The 21,716-nt window shown below is 42.4% G+C and overlaps 1 protein-coding gene across 3 annotated transcripts in view; it reads right to left on the bottom strand.

Annotated features, from left to right (window-relative positions):
* The window catches only part of ADCY2 (adenylate cyclase 2), a 432,450-nt gene that overhangs the window by 42,634 nt on the left and 368,100 nt on the right, over window positions 1-21,716 (bottom strand). For all 3 annotated transcript variants that reach the window (XR_006288776.1, XM_037893358.2, XM_043540281.1), the window contains exon 16: window positions 14,853-14,990. Coding sequence is in view for 2 of the 3 variants with exons in the window: in XM_037893358.2 (XP_037749286.2) it covers window positions 14,853-14,990 (138 nt within the window). In the remaining variant the exon portion in view is untranslated. The remainder of the gene's footprint in view (window positions 1-14,852; window positions 14,991-21,716) is intronic.

The following is a 21,716-nucleotide window of genomic DNA, read 5'->3' on the forward strand; positions in this document are numbered from 1 at the left end:
ATGTGAGTTATGATGTCTCTCATTGCTTGGAACCTATTCATTGGTGGGTAGGCCTGTGCTGTGACTGCATTGATGGTAGCCCCTATAAAGTCCAGGGATTGTGTGGGGTCTAGGAGTGATTTCTCAACACTGATGCTGACTCTGAGGGATGAAAGTTGGCCAAGTAACATGGAGGTTGATGCTTGGGTTTCGTGCCTGGAGAGTGCAGGTAGAAGCCAGTCATCGAGATATGGAAATATAAGGACCCTATAACGTCTGATAGAGGCCTCTATGATGGAGAAAACTTTGGTGAAGACTCTGGGAGTGGTGGCTATTCTGATGGGAAGCACACTATACTGGAAATGGTGGGTGCCGACTGTGAATCTCAGGAAATGTCTGTGGGCCAGATGAATATCGATGTGGAAATAAGTGTCCTGCATATTGAGAGCCGTAAACCACATGCCTTTTTCTAAGGATGGGATAATCACTGCCAACGTGACTGTACAAAACTTGAGTCTGAATGAAGCAATTGAGATGATGGAGATAGAGGATTGGTCTTCACCTACCTTTCTTCTTGGGTATCAGGAAATAAGTCAAATAGAACTCCACTTCTTGGTATGCATTCTATCACTCCCCACTGTAGTAGTTAATCTCTTGGGTGAGAATGCTGTTATGAGAGTGATAGGGAGGTTTTTTTTGGAGGAGGTAGCATGATGAATTTGATCATCTAGTCATGATGCATGACATTCAGCACCCATTTTTCCATTTGTATTGCACTCCACACTTGGGAAAAGAGTGCTAAATGACCCCCAAATGGGGTAAGAGGGTCGTGAAGTGGTAGACAAAGGGGTTGGTGGCTCTCAAGGTTGTCTCAGAAATATTTCTTTGTTGGAGTTTGTAGCTGTGAGGAGGAAGCCTGTAAAGGAGGTCCCAGGAGGCAGGATCTCTGGGTTTTCTCTCACTTCTTGGTGGCTCATAAGGTCTCTGAGGGCAGAACTTGGGGGATCTGTAGAGTTGGGTAGATGCTGGGTCGTGGAATTTATGTTCTGGACAAGAGCATAGATGCCCAGTGAGCAAAGGGTGGTTCTGGAATCCTTGTGGGGTATGTAGCGAATCATGCATCTTTTGATTGAAAATATGGGAATAACTGAAGGGGAGGTCTTCAATTGTGTTTTGCACCTTCCTAGGGAAACCATAAGAGTGGAGCCACGATACCTGACACATAACGGTGGCCGTAGCCATGGCCTTCAAGGAGGTATCTGCTGCATCCACTGCCAATTGGAGTGCTGTTCTGGCTACTAGCTTCCCTTTCTCAATGGTCGCCCAAAAACTAGTCCTGTCATGTTGACGGAAACTATCAGCAAATTCCTCAAATTAGCTGTAATTCAGGAAGTCATATTTGTCCAGAAAAGCCTGATAGTTCCTGATCCTGAATTGAGGACTAGATGAGGAAAAGACCTTATGCTTCAAAAGATCCAAACACTGCTTTCCTTGTCAGATGGTGTAGAGCAAGAGTGCTGTTGTCTGGCTTGTTCAGTCACTGCTTGGACAACGATAAAGTTTTGGGGGAGGTATGAGAAGAGGAATTCAGACCCCTTAGCCAGAATGTAATAGCATCTTTCAGCCCCTTTGGGAGTAGGCATGCATGTGGTCAGAGTGTGCCATACTGTTCTCACAGGCTCAAGAATGGCATTTTTAATAGGCAGTGCAACTCTAGTTGGTCCTGAGGAGTGGAGGATATCCAGTAGTTTGTGCTGGGTAACCTAGATTTCCTCCAGCGGAATCTGGAATTCCCCTGCAACTCTGTGCAGCAGATCTTGAAACTGCCTAAAGTCATCCGGAGGTGAAGAAGATGATGTAGTCACTGCTTCATCCGGAGATGAGGAGGCAAATCTTTCTGGTTCTGGTGGCACCATGAGAACTGGACTAAGGCTCTTCTACCAACAGATGCCTGCTAGAAGGAGCTCTCAGTGGAGAGGCAGGTGAAGTTTCTCTTGCAGATTGGCCTGGTTCTGAGGAGGGTATTGGGACCAGGGTAGTATGGCCAGTAGGCCGTATCCGGGGGATGTTGAGATGGTCCTTACAGCATGGGGATCCAGTGGATCTGTGGTGGTTGAAGTGGTGGGTGTTGCCAAGACCAGGACAGCCTCCATGAATGCAAGTATGGATGGTTAGGAAGTATCGACAGTCCCTCCCCAGCTTCCTGTTCGTTGGTGGACGAGAAGGCAGACTCTGGTTCCATTGGTGGTACCGCTGGAGCCAATGAAAGGGTGTACGCTATTGGAGTGGGTGGAAAGAGGTTCCGCAGTTGAGGCATATCCCAAGGGGGAGAAATAATCTCCCTAGAGGTAGAAAGGCCTGACAGACCCCAGGTCTGTCAAGGTGAATACATCCTGGGGCTCAAACACAGTTCCCGATTTCCCTGGTGATAGAGATACCCTCTCTTTACTCGGTACTGGTGTTGGTACCATAGACTTCCCCAGAGCGGGCAGATTCCGCATCTTGTGGGGCATCAGTGCTGACAGTACTAGCGGACTAGTGCTCAGAACAACCAGATCCCATTGTTTGTGGGACTTCATTTCATGTCTATGGCATTTGGTGCGTGCTCTGTCTCTGTGGCTTGAGCTCATGGAAGGAGTGTCCACTTTCTTTGTCTTTGACTTAGCCCCATGCTTATGGGTATACTTCCTTACCTCTCGACTAGGCCCTGGCATGGGGTCCATAGGGGCACTTCCACTGGTACCAGATTCAGACTTGGTAGTAGGAGGTGCGCTGATGTATGCGGAGGGGGGAGGTGTTCTCTGGCCTGGGTCCGAATGAGGCCTCATGGTGAGTTCAGTGAGGTGTTTCTGGAGGTGGAGAGCCTGATCTTCTCGAGTACAGCTGGGGAAGGACTGGCAGATACCTGGGTGAGATGTGAGCTTCCCCAAGCAGTAGAAGCAGTATTGGTGTTCGTCACATACTGAGAAGAAGTGCGGGCAGGAGGCACTGAGTTTGAAGCCCTATATCCTGGGTATAGTCTGGTACCCACACATGGATACAGGGGCGGTAGTGGGAGTGAAGAGAAATTCTCTGATTCTGGGTGCATGGTGTGCATGCATAACCTTCCACTGGGGGTTAACCTTCCACATCACTTGAAGAATCATCATCACATGTTTCCACACTCTGGAAAGGAAAAATTCATGAAACCTACCTGGAGATCATGCAAGGAACCCAAATCAACTATCAAAAACACTGACGAGAGCAATCCAACACAATAACAAAAATGGAACCAACTACAACTCCACAAACCACAGAATACCACCTCTGAGAGAAACCATGGTACCAGGACCCACCACATAGACACTACATGACACCCTAACATTATCAATTTATCAAGACCAACCCTAACAGGAACTGAATTATCTGTACTCTCCAAGAGACTGATCTTCTGCTCACCACAGAACCTGATACCATACTAACATGTGGAGAATTAGAAGTATTCGTTCACCCGACTCCACCTCAAACAATTCTTTCACAACAGTGACGACACTACTCACAACTACCAAGTCCCCATAGACAGTCACAAGAAAAGAAAGAATCATTTGACTGGATACTCCACAGTGGATTAAACGGCACACTTGATCGTTACATTGATTGCTTCAGGAAAAAACCTGACTGAGATCCCTAGCAAACATCATATCCATGACAATCTCTCCACTGCTGAAAGGACAAGTATACAGAACTTGAAACCCAACCACCAGATAGCAATCCAACCAGCAGACAAAGGGGGTGCCATTGTAGTTCTCCACCATCATGACTATGTCAATGAGGCCAACCAACAACTCTCTGACACCACCTACTATAAAGAACTCAAAGAAGACCCCACGCTAGAATTCACCCAAGAATTTAAGGATATCATCAAATCCTTCCTCAAACAACACACAAAAAACCATCTACATCCTCATCCCCCGCGAACCCACCCCAGGGACCTTCTACATGCTTCTCAAAATACACAAACAAGGGAACCGAGGCAGGCCCATCATATCTAGCCATGGCATTCTTACTGAAGTAATATCAGGACTCATAGAAACCATCCTCAAACTCACACAAAGGGCCAGCTTCCTCCAAGACATCCCTGATACCAGCCACGCGGTGCGGGGAGGGGTAAAGCAATCATCCCAGAGAATTGGATGGGGAGGGGGGCTCGTTTGGTTTCTGCTGCTGCACGTTAACAGGAAAACCGCAGCACTAAATGGCCAACTCAACGTGCTTTGCTTGGTATGGGAGAGGAGGGCGCTGCTGTTATGACGGTTGCAGAATCCGAAAGACCATGGCTTACCATGGCCGCCTGCAAGCCGAATTCTGTTGCCCGGCACTGCGTGTGTGATCTCTAATACCAAAGCCGCAGGCACTCAATATAAGATGCAAAATGCGACTTTGTACCAAAATCACATGTGCTATGTAATGTGAATAGTGTTGTTCACCGTGAAAGAGTACAGCCATTGTTCTGTAAAATGTATGTTTTAAAATACTTCACTCCCTTTTTTTCCTCCAGCAGCTGCATATGTTTCTAGCCTCCCTCCTCCGTCCCAAAGGCTATCTCAGATAAGGCGGCGAAAAAAACACACGCACGATGAAATGTTCTCTGAGCTCATGCAGTCGTCCGGCACTGACAGAGCTGTGTGGAGGGACACAATAGCAGAATACAGGAAAGTGGCTGATGAACGTGAGGACAGGTGGCAGCAGGAAGATCAGAGGAGGCATGAGACAATGCTGGGGCTACTGCGGGATCAAATGGACAGGCTCCGGCATCTGGTGGAAGTTCATGAACGGCAGCAGGACCACAGACTGCCACTGCAGCCCCTGCTTAACCGCCCTCCCTCCTCCCCAAGTTCCATAGCCTCCTCACCCAGACGCCCAAGAACGCGGTGGTCGGGGGAGGCTCTGGGCACTCAACCACTCCACCCCAGTGGACAGCCCAAGCAACACAAGGCTGTCACTCAAGAAGTTTTAAAGTGGCCTTTTCCTTCCCTCCTCCCACACCCACTTACAGGGAATTTAGAGGCAACCAAAGGGGTGGGTTTTCATCAAGGAGAAACAAACAAAAGTGTCACACGGTACCCTGGTCAGTCATGAAACTGGTTTTCAAAGCTTCTCTGATGCGCAGCACTTCCTGCTGTGCTCTTCTAACCGCCCTGGTGTCTGGCTGCGCGTATTCAGTGGCCACGCGATTTGCCTCAACCTCCCACCCCGCCATAAACGTCTCCCTCTTACTCTCACACAGATTGTGGAGAACACAGCAAGCAGCAATAACAATGGGAATATTGGTTTCGCTGAGGTCTGACCGAGTCAGTAAACTGCGCCAGCAACCTGTTAAACGTCCAAATGCACATTCTACCACCATTCTGCACTTGCTCAGCCTATAGTTGAACAGCTCCTTACTACTGTCCAGGCTGCCTGTGTACGGCTTCATGAGCCAGGGCATTAAGGGGTAGGCTGGGTCCCCAAGGATAACTATAGGCATTTTAACATCCCCAACAGTTATTTTCTGGTCTGGGAAGTAAATCCCTTCCTGCAGCCGTTTAAACAGACCAGAGTTCCTGAAGACGCAAGCGTCATGAACCCTTCCCGGCCATCCCACGTTGATGTCTGTGAAACGTCCCTTGTGATCCACCAGTGCTTGCAGCTCCATTGAAAAGTACCCCTTGCAGTTTATGTACTGGCTGCCCTGGTGCTCCGATCCCAAGATAGGGATATGCGTTCTGTCTATAGCCCCACCACAGTTAGGGAATCCCATTGCAGCAAAGCCATCCACTATGACCGGCACATTTCCCAGAGTCACTACCTTTGATAGCAGCAGCTCAATGATTGCGTTGGCTACTTGCATCACAGCAGTCCCCACAGTAGATTTGCCCACTCCAAATTGATTACTGACTGACTGGTAGCTGTCTGACATTGCAAGCTTCCACAGGGCTATTGCCACTCGCTTGTGAACTGTGAGGGCTGCTCTCATCTTGGTATTCATGCGCTTCAGGGCAGGGGAAAGCAAGTCATAAAGTTCCATAAAAGTGCCCTTATGCATGCGAAAGTTTCAAAGCCACTGGGAATCATCCCAAACCTGCAACACTATGTGGTCCCACCACCCTGTGCTTGTTTCCCAGGCCCAAAATCGGCATTCCACAGCATGAGCCTGCCCCAGTAACACCATGATCTCCAAATTGCTGAGGACCGCAGTTTGAGAGAAATCTGTGTTCATGTCCTCATCACTGCGCTGCCGTCGCCTCCTTGCCTGGTTTCTCAGGTGCTGGTTCTGCATAAACTGCACAATAATGCGCGAGGTGTTTACAATGGTCATAACTGCTGTGGTGAGCTGAACGAGCTCCAGACTTGCCATGCTACGGCATCTGCTTGGGCAATCCAGGGAAAAGGGTACGAAATGATTGTCTGCCATTGCTCTGATGAAGGGAAGGGCGACTGACAACATGGCTTACAGGGTTGGCTTACAGGGAATTAAAATCAACAAAGGTGGTGGCTTTGCATCAAGGAGAAACAGAATGGCCCCCTCGAAGACAGAACTCAAAACCCTGGGTTTAACAGGCCGTTGATTTCATGGAGAGAGGGAGGAGAAAATGAATACAAAACAAATCTGGTCTATTTCTTGTTTTGATCCACTTCATCTATCTTTATACATCTTGCTGGCAGCAGACTGTGCGGTATGACTGCTGGCCATCGTCGTCTCCTGGCTGCTCATTAAAAGACGGTGCAGTAGGACTGCCGGCGGGACAGAATCGCCATGAGACGAAACTTAAAAGAGTAATGACTTGGCTGAGACACTCCCATGTTTGCCCAGGTGCTCCTGACCTCACTGAGGTCAGTTAAAAGAGCACCCTGGAGTACGTTGACGATGGCTACCACTCATACTGCACTGTCTGCTGCCAAAAGGCAATGAGCGGCTGCTGTGTAGCAATGCAGTACCATGTCTGCCAACACCCAGGAGACATACGGTGATGGTGAGCTGAGCAGGCTCCATGCTTGCCGTAATATGGCGTCTGCTCTGGTAACACCCAGGAAAAAAGGCATGAAACGGTTGTCTGCTGTTGCTTTCACGGAGGGAGGGAGGGAAGGGGGGCCTGACGATATGTACCCAGAACCACCCATGACAATGTTTTTGCCCCACGAGGCATTGGGATTTCTACCCAGAATTCAAATGGGCTGCGGAGACTGCGGGATAGCTACCCACAGTGCAACACTCCGGAAGTCGATGGTTGCCTCGGTACTGTGGACGCACTCCGCCGACTAAATGCACTTAGAGCATTTGTGTGGGGACACACAAAATCAACAGTATAAAAACGTTTTCTACAAAACCGAATTTTAGAAATTCAACCTAATTCCGTAGTGTAGACATGGCCTAAGACCTGAAGAGCTCTGTGTAGCTCAAAAGCTTGTCTCTTTCACCAACATATGTTGGTCCAATAAAATATATTACCTCACCCACCTTTCATGATAAGGCATTTTCCAATTCTTTACTCATTCTCATGGCTCTCCTCTGTGACCTTTACAATTTTTCAATATTCTTCTTGGATTGTAGACACCAAAACTGGATGCAGTATTTCAGTAACACTCACACCAGTGCCAAATACAGAGGTAAAATAACTTCGCTATTCCAACTCCATATTACCCTTTTATATCTCCAAGGATCACATTCGCTCTTTTGGCCACAGCGTTGCACTGGGAGCTCATGTTCAGCTGATCATCCACAATGACTCCCAACTCTTTTTCAGAGTCTCTGCTTCTCAGAATAGAGTCCCCTTTCCTGTCAGTTTGGCCTACATTCTTTGTTCCTAGATGTCTGACCTTACAATCTGACCATATTAAAAGACATTGTTTGCTTCTGCCCAGCTTACTAAGTGATCCAGATAGATCTGTATCAGTGACCTATACTCTTCATTATTTATCATTCCCTCCCAGTAATTATTTTATGTTTTCTTCCAGGTCACTGACAAAAATGTTAGATAGCGTAGGGCCAAGAAGAGATCCTTGCAGGTCCCCTCTAGAAACACATCTGCTCAATCACGATTCTTTGTTTGCAATTACATTTTTGTGACTTATCAGTTAGCCAGTTGTCAAAAAGGATTGTAAAGGGGACAGCTTCATTTTCTTCTATTGAATTTATCCATTTTCAGCAGCATCAAATTTTCCCATAATCAGCTGACACAGTTTTTTACTGAGTCAGCAGACACTGGTGCTCTCTTTTAGAGACTCCCCTCTGTTGGCCTTGTCAGCCATGACCCCACCTTTACCCCATGTCAGCCATGGCCCCACCTTTATTACGGAACCTAATATCCAGGGATGTAATAGAAGGGATTCTGGCTAGCTGCTTGTCTCCTCGCCCACTTTGCAGATCCCCAGAAAGGCTGGTTAAAACTTAGTCCAAAGAGAAGAAACAAAATAACCCTCTAATAATAGATTTTAAATAGGAAAATGGTCTCTTTCAAATGTATTTTTTCAGTTAGTATTACTTGTATTACAGTAGAACCTACAAGTATCTAGATGCTCTACAGATACATAGCAAGGGAGAGTCCCAGGGTCAAAGAGCCCACAAGCTTATTATCTAGATAGAGAAAGCAGTCATGGGGTGAGAGAAAGGGTATAATATATAAGCACAGGCAATGCAGTGGTGGTTCAAAAATGCCATGTTAGCAACATATTTAAAAATAATTTTGAGTGGGTTTTATTTTATTTTTATTTATATATTATGTATATAAACTGTATTCTAGGACTGGGAAGATGTAGTAAAGGTAGGAAGGAATTAGCTAAAAGCAAAAACAAAGGAAGGGAGAGGTGACATTGAGAGGATAGGAAGAATGGAGAGGACCAGACAGGGCAGGGAGAAGAAAAATGAACTGAAAAGACTGTGAAGAAGGAAGCAGGAGAGGGTTGGAGCAAGCAGCCAATCAGCATAGAGGAAAGAATGCCCTGAGTTTTGGTAAAAGACACAGTACTGCTAGTTTCATAGCTCCAAGCAGATAACAAAGATACATGCTTGTGAGACAGTGTTGTGCCTTTATTCACAACTTCCTTTTCTATGCCTTCTGTAGCAGAGGTAGTTGAGGTACTTCTGATTTACCTGAATTGCCTGACATGTATAAGACTGGTATAAAAATCTGCCATTCTTGGGAGCATGAGAACTCTCCTAGGTTCGTAAATGCTCTAAAGCTACTCTCACCATGACTTTAATCCTGTTAGGTTCCACAAATTAGGTTTTTGACACAGATTGACAGGGCACAATGAAAATTAAGATCTTCTATTTTCTATCCAGCTACTCATTAAATCTCCCAGTTTGATGACCTAATAGGTCTTTTCTATCTCTGAGAGTTCAGGATTATTCCCTACAGTATATTTCCTAGTGCTTTGTTCCATCCAGTTAAAATTCCCAACAAAAGGGGCATCTTCCTTTTCCCCTGGGTGAATATTGCACACTCTAACATAACTCACTACATCTAATCTTCAATGAGACCAGGATTAGACCCCACCGGCTACAGCTAAAAAATATTTCTGATATTTACATTACATTGGCTGTTTTAAAATTTCATCCCATTATTCCTGGCTATATTACTGTAACAACATTAAAACTAGATTCAAATATTCAGTAAAAAAATACTTCAAACTATCAGTGTTCTCTACAACTGTCCCTTGCAATATGAAGGGTGAATTTTAGTTGGTATTTTGGGTTTGATTTTATCATTTATTAGATGCAGTATGGGTAGATATCCACTAGACCTTAATGGCTACATTTTGCCTTTTCCTAATGAAAGAGTTCATGGAAATAAGTGCAGTTAATGGACTCTATTCTTAAGAATATGTTGCTTGGAGATATAATAATAATACTTCACTCTCACCCACAATTTGCTATTAATATTAAGCCAATGCAAATTTTGCAATAATATTTTAAAGTCATTTTTGCAAATCAGAGCTAAGATTTAGTGCTAAGGTGGGAATTGTACTTAAAATTATCATCAAATAAATGACAGGTTTCAGAGTAACAGCCGTGTTAGTCTGTATTATCAAAAAGAAAAGGAGTACTTGTGGCACCTTAGAGACTAACCAATTTATTTGAGCATAAGCTTTCGTGAGCTAGAGCTCACTTCATCGGATGCATTCTGTGGAAAGTACAGAAGATCTTTTTATACACACAAACCATGAAAAAATGGGTGTTTACCACTACAAAAGGTTTTCTCTCCCCCCACCCCACTCTCCTGCTGGTAATAGCTTATCTAAAGTTATCACTCTCCTTACAATGTGTATGATAATCAAGGTGGGCCATTTCCAGCACAAATCCAGGTTTTCTCCCCCCCGCCACAAACCCACTCTCCTGTTGGTAATAGCTTATCTAAATTGATCACTCTCCTTACAATGTGTATGATAATCAAGGTGGGCCATTTCCAGCACAAATCCAGGTCCCCTACCCCTTTTTTTTCCCCCCACACACACAACCCCCCCCCCCAAAAAAAAAGTTGGGGGGGGGAGAAAGCCTGGATTTGTGCTGGAAATGGCCCAACTTAATTATCATACACATTGTAAGGAGAGTGATCACTTTAGATAAGCTATTACCAGCAGGAGAGTGGGGTGGGGGGAGAGAAAACCTTTTGTAGTGGTAAACACCCATTTTTTCATGGTTTGTGTATATAAAAAGATCTTCTGTACTTTCCACAGTATGCATCTGATGAAGTGAGCTGTAGCTCATGAAAGCTTATGCTCAAATAAATTGGTTAGTCTCTAAAATGCCACAAGTACTCCTTTTCTTTTTTCATCAAATAAATATCATGGAACATGGTTATTTGTTACATTGCAGTCAAAAGTGCTAATTCTACAAGACGCTAAGGCTTTAAAGTACAGCTTTTGATGCTCTACAATAATCTGCATTCTGAATAAAAGAAGAACTTGAACTAATTAAAGCCAATTTGTTGAAAAAAGCATCATTTTGACCTTGTTCGGTTTAGGAACAATTTTTAATTTTAAAAATATTCATACACTAGTGCAGTTTTAACTTAAACCCAAAAGTAAACTTCTTTGTTTCATTTCTACTTACAATTACCAAAAAGAAGAAATGCAAAATTTGGATCCAGACTGAGAATGGAACTTAGCAGAATTTTCAGAATGCTTGGATCTGTGGTTTGTTTTGAGCCCATCTCTTCTTATCATACAAGGTGGGGAATGTGAGGGCAACCTCTCATCCCCCAAAAGCAACCCCCCCCAACCAACCTACAGTTATCTTCATAGACTGAACCAGATAAAGTTCTAGTAGATCTTGCTTCTTTCACAAATCTTACATGTCAGTGTTTAGGAACTCAGACAATTGGATTTCATCATTCAGACATCTCAAGTGTAGTTATTAAAAATGACTGACTACTGTCTCCTGAAAAATGCTATATGAAAGCAAAATAAAAAAAGCAATATGTATTCAAAGCTATTCTGTAATTAACTGAAGGACACTTACAATTTTCAAACTATTTTAATAACTCTAAATAATTAAGCATACCCTGTGAAAGAGTGAAGGTAACAATTGTCAAAAGTGCTTTTCCTAAGTACCATTGACTTTCAGTGAAATTAAGACTATGTCTACACTGCGTACCTTCCAGAGGCACAGTTGTAAGGTCTCCCGCGTAGCTGCTCTTTGCCAACAAGAGAGAGCTTGTCTGCCGGCAAAATAAAATCACCTGCAATGAGCGGTGGTGGCTTTGCTGCCGTGAGAGTGTCTCCCACCGACATAGCGCTTTCCACACCAGTGCTTTTTGTTGGTAAAACTTTTGTCGGTCAGGGTGTGTTTTTTTTCACACCCGTGACCGAAAAAAGTTTTACCAACAGAAGTACAGTGTAGACATAGCTGAAGGTTCCAAAGTGCCCAAGGCACATTTTTAAGGTATTTAGATGTTCAAAAGGGATTTAGGTACATAGGAGCCTAAATCCCATTGACTGTCAATGGGATTTTGGTTCCTAAGTGCCTAAATCCCTTTTGAAAATGAGATTAAGTCTCCTAAATAAGGTGGATATATGCTGAACACAGCAATACCAAAATACTTTAAACATCTGGGGTAAATCACTTTTGAAAAAAAAATACTTTAAGTAAATAGCACTATTCCCATTTTTAGATGGGCAACTGAGGCAGAGAAATTACAAGACTTTTCCAATTTTAAAGAGGGAATCAGGCATGAGGCCAAGAAAATAAATAGTAGTTCTTGCTTCCCATGCTCTACTCAAACCACTAGACCATGTGTCCCTCAATTAAACATGGTCAGTTGATTCCAATGCTATGCAGCCACAGGACTGGAGGCTCCCCACCCTTTTTAACGAACATTTAGAAATCAGTCAGTGCCCCCCTTGGAATCCCACTGAAATGGAATCATTCGTTTACTTGTGAATTATGTATTTAATAGGTTAGTAATGGACTATTAATACAATTACATGAATTTATCCCATTACAACAGAAGAGAAAAGCACACTCCTGCATTACTGGAAATGGAAAGCAATTTGTCATTTTTGCCTTCCACAGAGAAGTATTCAAAGAACAGAAAGAAAGAAGAAAATAAGAGAAGAGCCAGGATTTGACCTTATTAATTTTAAAGAGTGATCTTGCTCAGTTTGAAATCAATTTTTCTGTTAACTGAATTGGGACCTTAAATAATACATTTAATTTCATATAAATGAGAAATAATTAAACTGTATTAGAAGCCATTTTTATTATATGGTAGAATGCCCCAAGGAACTAGGATCTGCAACAAAATGGTTTAAACATTTCTCATTTTATCAACCATAACTCGTGATCTAAATTAATAGGCACAGATTGTGGTTTCTGCCATGCAGAGGAGGGGGAAGAAAAGGGGAACAGCTGTAGTGTTGAAGGGGGTGGCGAGGGTATATAAGTCATTATGCTTCTGAAGGACAGACTGGCAGAATGGCTCGGGGGAGTCAGTGCAAGTATTCTCAGCACTATCCTTTACTATGTGAGCTTCCCTAGTGCCAGCCACTGGACAACAGCTAACATGCTGTGCCCTAGCCAATGTTCCCTCTATTTTTTTCCATCCATGTGCAAAATGAATTTTGCTATGTGCACCAATATGGAGGTAAGGTATGGATGTGTGCCACGAATAGAAACAAAAACTCTAGATATAATATATATATATTTTAAAAAAGTTACCATAGGGATAATTACTCCAGCCAGGACAGGTTAGGCATTTTAGAACTCACTACTCAAAGAATTAAATTTAAGCATAAGAGATGAATAAAAACTATGAAATGCACAGACCAGTCAAAAAACTAAAATAACAGCACTTTGAAAGAATAAAATCACAGAGAATATATGTGCACTGCAGGAAGTATCAAGAAGTAACAACAACAACAACACAAGTATGTGTTGGGAGGCGAGTGTGAAAGACAGAGTGTATGTGTATGTGTGAGAGAAAGAGAGAGAGACACACACACACAGTGTGTGTGTGTCTGAGACACACGTGTGTGTGACACACAGTGTGTATGTGTGTGAGACACACAGTGTGTATGTGTGTGTCTGTGAGAGACACATTGTATGTATGTGAGAGATACACAGTTTGTGTGTGAGACATGCACTGCCCCTTTAAGCGGATCTGCACTCAGGAGCCTTAAGCCTACTTGTTCAGACACAACAGCAGCCACCAGCAAGCTCCATCCTGTGTCCCACTCCTGAGACCTGTCATGTCCCTCCCCCACTCTGTGGAGATAGGGTGGGGGAGGGGGACACCTTGCTGTCAGAAACACCCCCTCCGCTCCCTCCAGGAGGCTCCTGGGAGCTGCTGGCCAGGGACTCCAAGGCAGAGGGCAGGAGCAGCATGGCATTGGGGGGAGGGGCACCTGCAGTGCGCAGCACTTGATAAACTGCTGATAGCCACGCAGCTTACAGGGAACTTAGGTCCTAGCCATACCACCTACCCAGCTGAGTATCTCCCCTCCCTCTTCTTGGTGCTATAGAGTATCACTGGGCATGTTTGCCTGGCTCTGCCTATCATATAAGAAGAGCTAGATCATCATTCTACCTGGAAGGGAGGAGGGGAATGAGGCTCTTTGTATTCTCTTCCTCATTAATGCACTCACACAGGGCAAGACAGAATGTAGCCCCTTATTTTGTTTCTGTGTTCATTAAAATAATTTTAGCTAGTATTTTTACCCCCATCTCACTACCAGTCTCTCTGATTTAAATAACAGACATTTTTCGTAACATTTTCAAAGACACCTTAGTGACTTAGCTTTCATCCCACTAACTTAGTCGCTTTGGCACTTTCAAAAATTTTAACCTTTGTCATTTTAAAACAGATTTTCTTTTTTTTTTTTTAACAAGGAAGAATTTTCAATTAAATGGTGTGTAAATTATGAACATGTTGAGGGGAACAGACAGGTGTCAGAAAAATCAAAGTGAAATTCAAGCTCTCCGTACGGCATTTTGCAGACATTCGGCTAACATCATAATCCACTGAACTGATCCCTGGACTGTGCTGAGCAAATATTTTGTTGTTTTTTGCTGACAATACATATTTGAATTATGGATTAGAATTATTTATTTTCACACTCAGAATGTTTTAAGATTCTCTCAGTACCTTTTACATTTAAAAATTCTCATAACAAACATGTCCAAGAGCTGAATTATTGTTGAGAACGTCTCATACGCAGAGGTCAGAATTGATCACCCCCACTATACTGTTTGTTTGCTTTGCTTTGAATTTCTGAGTCATTGGAAGGCCATTACTACTATTCACCTGACTGAAATATCTACAGCCCACAACTTTAAAATGTCATCCAAGTAGATAATAAAAATAAAAATAGACCTCACTGGGGCAGAAAGAGAAACAAAACATCGTTATGCTTACCATATTGAATATGGCCATTGTTAATGTTATAGTAGTAGTTGTCAATGTGAGAGTGATTCGTGGCCAGGGACGGTTTGCAATTATTCCAGATGACTTCAAAATCCACAACAGTGAAGCTGAGGCTTTCTTGCTGCATTGCTAAGTATAGAAAATATGAAACACATAACAGCATGAGTATTCTTAATTCCTACGAGTTCCTTTAGGTTATAATTAGAATGATCACAATTCTGAATGGCATAAATATGTAGGTCAATTAACTCAAAAGAACATTGCACAGAAGTGTTCAATTGTTATCTTGCCACAGTGGTTAATTATCTTTCTTATAAATTAAGAAAATTCTTGACGTAATATCAGTCCTGGGATTCAGATTGCAAACTAGGTAATAGTTTATTAAACACCCACAATACATTATTACTAAATAATAAAGCATAATGAAGAATATAAAATTAACACCAACATCATCATCACTATTACTAAACTTTTTAAAAAAATAACCAATGCCTGAAGGCCTCTGGGCATTTAAAAAAACAACTAAGGGTATGTTTTCACTGCACAGTTACCCAGATCTCTTACTCAGGTTTTTGCCCCTACCATTCACACAGAAAAAACTAAGACCCAGGTTTGGAGGTGCTTTAAGCCCAGGCTAGTTTACACAAACAAGGATATAGATTAGAACCCACTCTCATTACTGTAAGGACACAGGGAAAAAACACTCCAGTGCTGATAGTCCTCTAATGCCCTTCCTACAACTCCCTCTGCAGGATGGGCAAGTTTCCCCGCAATTGACACAAATGACTGAGAAAGTATCCTATAGCATTTCAGCACAAAGAACCAGGGATGTCTGTGTCCCCCACAGGCCCTTCCTTCCTTCCTTCCCTCCCTCCCTCAAGGGCAAATGTGGAAACAGTAAGGACATAGTAATTCAAGTAGGGCTTTGCTGTGGGGATGTTCACATCCAAGTGAGGCTAACATGGGTGCTCAGTCACAGGTGCCAATTACCCGGGTTGACTGTGCAGTGTAGCCTTAAACTAAGCTCTTCAATGCAGGTTCAGGAATCAGCCCATGCAAATCTGTTTGCAAGACTGAGGCCTTTTAAATGGATATATTTGAAGTAGTCCATAAAAAACATCAGAAAGTGGATCAAACAGAAAGCAACAAAGATCTCCCAACATTCATTCTCCCATATAATGATATAAATATTATGCTGATTTTTTAATATATATTCAAAACATATTTTTCATCTTTTTAGTTTTAAAGACTTGTTTGCTGGTGCTTGTTAAAGTTAAAGCAATGACATTTTAGGAAACTGAAGTTCTTTCTTCAGCCATTGGCAAAATAAAGAAACATGACAGCTCAGATAACAGTCTCACTTGAGCCGCGAAGTAAATTGGATGTGTATTGCAGATGGTTCTTCAGGTGGACATGCATGTAGCAGGCACAAGTTTGGCACTAACACTAACATTCCTTAGACACAAGGCAAAAAAATATTATTGCATCTACCTCCACCTATGTCAGTCTGCACCAAATTTTTTTCCTTGTGGCCTCTAATCATGTAGGCACAAAGTCTGGAGGCACAAGATATTCACATAACATAAACAATGTTCTGTGCCCAAAGACTTCATTAACACAGTTACAGTTGCCCAATAGTACATTGTGCCCTTCTAAAATATCAAATTCAGCTACACTCAAACCTCTGAAAGCTAGGAAATGAAAAGTTACGGTACACACCAATCCACAGCACAACCTTAACTCTGCCCTCTGCTCCAACATGCCAATAATACACATACTATCATTCTACCCTTACAGATAATCACCCCACATGTTGCCTTCCTTCAATCACAATCAGCCCCATTATTCAGGAAACGGGTAAAGAGCGTGAATCATGATTACATTACCCCAACTGCTTATTAAGAGTCTTTCATTTTCCCTCTGTTTACTAATGCTAATGTCCCAGACAATACTTCTGCATAAAATCTGAGTCTGCCTGTGGATTTCAGAGCACTTCAAAATTATTGTTCTTAAATCAGAAATGTTGGTCTCAGAACAAAATCACCACAAGAATCACTTGCAGAACACAGGCAGAGAACAAGGAATACGTGCAATACACATTCTCTGAAGCTCCGAAGAGCAGGGCTGAAACTCCCAGTTAATAGATATAGCACAGATTCAATGGCCACAGTTTGCCACCTACTGACATCCAATTACTTGGACAATCAAGTCCCAGAATCCCTCTGCCTTACAAAACAGCCCTACTTTTGCTCCACATGCCCTTTTTACTCACATTGGCCTGACAATTTGTGTTGATCCGCTCTCTCTAGATGGAGAGGGTTATAGAAGTGCAGTACCATAGTTCTGTGCAGTGAATCTGAGCTTTCTTTGTTAAAATCCACTGTCAAAGTGAATCAAGCTATTAATATATTAATATGTCAGGCGTCATATGAACAATCTACAGTCTCTTGTGTACCTGCAGGGCTCTTCATCCCGAGAATAGTACTTGACATTATATATATTTTTAAAAGGCTAATGGACTGAATTTTGTATAATTCCTTTTAAAATTTACTCTTCTGTTTTTCTATTATAACAATAGTGATATTTATTACTACATATACAGACAGCAGATTTATTTTATGAGGAAAAACTCTGGAGACTACATTGCATTTCAGGAATCAATACATTGTGTAACAAATAAAAATTATCAATCAAAATTTGTTTTGGTGCTTTCATCAGGTTCCTTTCTTGTTTTTGTTGTTGTTAGTGTCATCTTGATACTGTTGAATCTATGTATACTGTTACCTTTGACCTGAAGAAAAATGTGGACACAGCCACTTTGTGACTTGAGAAACAAAGTTGTAGCTGGTTATTTCCAGTCCCCACACACCTTTTAGGAGCACACACCAAAGTTTCAAACTTTCATTTTGTATAGTACACCAAACCAAGATATTTTTAGAAAACTTCCTTCTAGAAGACAAGCCAATTTAGATCGGAAGATCTATCCATCCATGGAAGAAAAAAAAACTGTAATCTTGATTTTGGTAGGTGTATCAGTCAGTTCCATTATTCATTTTAAGTTAGAAGAATTCAAAGTGCTGAAACCACTCTCTTTTCTTAATACTTTCATTTTCCCCTTCCAAGACTGCAGAGGTAGCTAAAAAAAATGCAGTTTTGTGCTCAAAAAGCTAGGAACAAAAATGCATGGATTATAACATGGGTCTACCGTAGTTCTCCTAATGTAACATAGCTTTACATAAGGAATGTAGCCAAATAGTAAATGTGTAATTTGAACACATTCTTACGTTACAGTTCTCTGAACTTTGTTTAATATACAATTGTTAGGCTAATTAACAAATGTGTTGCTTCCACTAAGCCACGTTGTAGGAGTATGTGCCTAATCACACAGTTAACAGTGTGCTTCAACAGTGTGCATTCACACTGTGCCCATGTTTGAAATCTTTAGGACTGGTACATGGATTTTGGCTCATATCTTCACAGATTACTGTTCTCTCAACAATGCATCATGATAAGATAGTGTGTTGGGAGACTCAGTGCTTAGCCATTATTCAGGAAAAAAGAAGTTTATCTCTGGTTTTCCGAATTGATTGCTTCTAGAGATCTGCACAGTCCCTGCTCTTTGGAGCTTAAGAGTAAAGCTTCTGAAAGTAGAGGAGAACTGGGGGATAGTTAAAGAGTGAGTGGTGTTTATACCCTCAGATGATGATTCATTCAGATCTCCTAGAGATCTGTACATGCCCCCTAATTGTCAACTACTGCTTAGAAGTACCACAAACAGTTAGATGGTCCTGAAAACTTAATTCTCTCTATATAAAAGCTCGCTGCTCTTTTGACGTTCAGGGTGTGTAATCTTGTTTCCACGGTACAGAAAACACAGGTAGCAATAAAGATAATTTTAATGAAATCAGCTTGTTTCTGACAGAAGTTTTAGGTGATACTTTAGTACCATTTTGTTCCTTTGAAAGATGGTCTAGAGTGAGTTTGCCATTAAGATCTTCCCAGCTGGGGTGCCAGCCAATGACAGAGAGAGTGCAAAGACAATGAACTAAGAAATGCACAACTTAATATTTATATAGCAAAACTACACATAATAGCACAAAGTAAACCAGACCAATGACTGCAGAAGAACATATAAAAATGTGTAGTACACCAACTTCAGCTTTGGAAAAATACATAGAAAAGTAGTGAAAGGGAATCCACAAAGTTAAAAGTTCATTTCAGTAGGAAATCCAAAAGTTTAGCTGCTAATCCAAACTATTTATTTTCATGAGGCACTACATCAAATTATGTGGCCTTCCAACCCTAAACGGTCCCTCTCTTCTGTGACAAAAACGTTCTGGATTTCCCCCATTTTATATTGTCTACTTGGTGGATACAGTGAGCTGGCATCCCCTTCTGACTTCTTTAATGGATGATAACTCTTCTCAATGCTAGAGAAAGCAGTACCGAATGACTTCTGCTGACCACCCTGAAACCATGGGATAGCCCCAAACAGGGACTCTGAAGGAATACCATGCAAGTGTCATGTGATTAAACCCAACTAATAAAGCTCAAAACTTAAAAATACACCATAAAAAGCTTCATCAAAATTTTCGCTGACATCCACATAGTGAAATAATTTGTGCATCTTTGACACATTTTTTGTCAATGGGAAAAATTCTACAAAAAATTCCCTGACAAACTTGAAAGGAAGCAAGTGCTGAGTATGAATTCTGTGACTAATATTTTGCATAGTGCTAGATGAAATTATATCAGAACCTAAGTGAAATAATTTGAGTAGTCTGAATCCTGGCTAAACACTACACAGCCACCACAGTTCAGTACTATTGGAAAATTAGGCAAACGTTTGATTCTGGGAAGCCCAATACAGTGGGATCACTGAATTTCAGGACTGAGTTGCATTAACAGAAAAATCAGTTACTTACCTTTCGTAACTGTTATTCTTCTAGATGTGTTGCACATATCCATTCCACTCTTCTAGTGTGCACCTCCCACACACAGTCACCATATGTTTTTCCCTCAGTGGTACCTGTCAGGGTGGTTCAAGAGCCTTCTGGTGCCGCACACCACTGGCGTCAGTATAAATGCCCCAGCAGACCCAGAGCTTCCTCAGTTCCTTCTTTCTGGAAACTCTGATGTTGAGGATAGGAGGGTGAGTTGTGGAATGGACATGTACAACATATCTTGAACAGTTATGAAAAGTTAGCAAACATTTTTTCTTCTTCGAGTGATTGCACATGTGCAGCCCACTCCAGGTGACTCCCAAGTAGTAATACGGGAGGAGGGATTGGAGCTCATGTACACACAGATGGCTCAAGCAAATTTGGCATCATCTCTAGAACATCGGTTGGGGCATAATGAGAAGTGAAAGTGTGCACCGATAACCAGGTTGCTGCTTTATAAATGTCCCGAATAGGGATCTGCACTAGGAATGCCATTGAGGATGTTTACGATCTTGTGGACTGAGCTCTTGTCTGGTGGTGAAATGCCTGCCAGATAATAATGAGATGAGATACAGTACGTTTTCCAAAATGAACTTCTCTGTGAGGAGAGGTTTCAGAGTAGCAGCCGTGTTAGTCTGCATTAGCAAAAAGAAAAGGAGTACTTGTGGCACCTTAGAGACTAACCAATTTATTTGAGCATAAGCTTTAAGTGAGCTGTAGCTCACAAAAGCTTATGCTCAAATAAATTGGTTAGTCTCCAAGGTGCCACAAGTACTTCTTTTCTTTCTGTGAGGAGAGTGGAAGAACTTTACTTCTGTCTGCTGTAGTCACAAACATTTGGGTGGACTGCTGAAATAGTTTGAGCCTGTCTATGTACAATGGTAGTGATCGTTTAATGTCCAATGTGTGTAGCCATTGCTCATCCATATTTGCATGTGGTTCTGGGTAAAAAAGAGATACATAAATTAACCAATTCATACGGAAATTTTGAAGTACTTTAGAGAGAAAACTCGGATAAAGGTATAAGTACAACTTATCTTTAAAGAAGACTGTATATTGTGGTTCAGATGTGAGGGAACGCCATTCAGAAACCCTTCCAGCAGAAGTTATAGCAATTAGGAAAACCACCTTCCAGGAAAGGTATAGTAAGGAGCATGTTGTGAACAGCTCAAATGGCGGTCCTATAAGTTTAGACAAGACCAAATTCAAGTCCCCAGGGGGAATGGGCTCCCTTAACTGAGGATACAACCTTTCCAGGACTTGAAAGAATCTGACTGTCATGCCATTAGAAAAAATAACAGGTTTCCACACGAGGGTGGAAAGCTGATATTGCTGCTAGGTGAACCTTGATAGAGGAAACTGCTAAGCCTTTCTGTTCCAGGTGCAGCAGATAGTTGAGTATATGCTGTATAGATGAATGCATCAGTGAGACTCCGGCATGATATTATCAGATAGACAACCACTTCCATTTTGACAGGTAGGTGGCCATGGTGGAGGGCTTTCTGCTATATAGTAAGGCCTTGTGAACTTGCTCTGAGCAAGTCTGCTCTCTGGTTTGACCATGGAGCTTCCAAGCCATTAGCTGAAGAGATTGTAGGTTCAGGTGGAGCAGCCAACTGTAGTCTTGGGAGATCAGATCTGGGTGCAATGGGAGTGAGATTGGAGTTGCCATTGAAAGGCCCCGTAGAGAGGAGAACCAGTGTTGGTGGGGCCACACTGGGTCTATTAATATAACTCAAGTGTGGTCCCACTTGATCTTTAGTGGGATTGGGGGAAAAACATCGTGATGTTTTTCTGACCAGGGTAGAAGGAAGGCATGTGCAATGGAGCCCAGACTGTGGCCTTGCAGGGAACAGAACTGGTGACTTTTTCTGTTGGTCTATTTGGGGAGTCTCACACTGCAAATGCATAT

Source organism: Chelonia mydas, chromosome 2, assembly GCF_015237465.2.
Source record: "Chelonia mydas isolate rCheMyd1 chromosome 2, rCheMyd1.pri.v2, whole genome shotgun sequence".
Taxonomy (NCBI): domain Eukaryota; kingdom Metazoa; phylum Chordata; order Testudines; family Cheloniidae; genus Chelonia; species Chelonia mydas.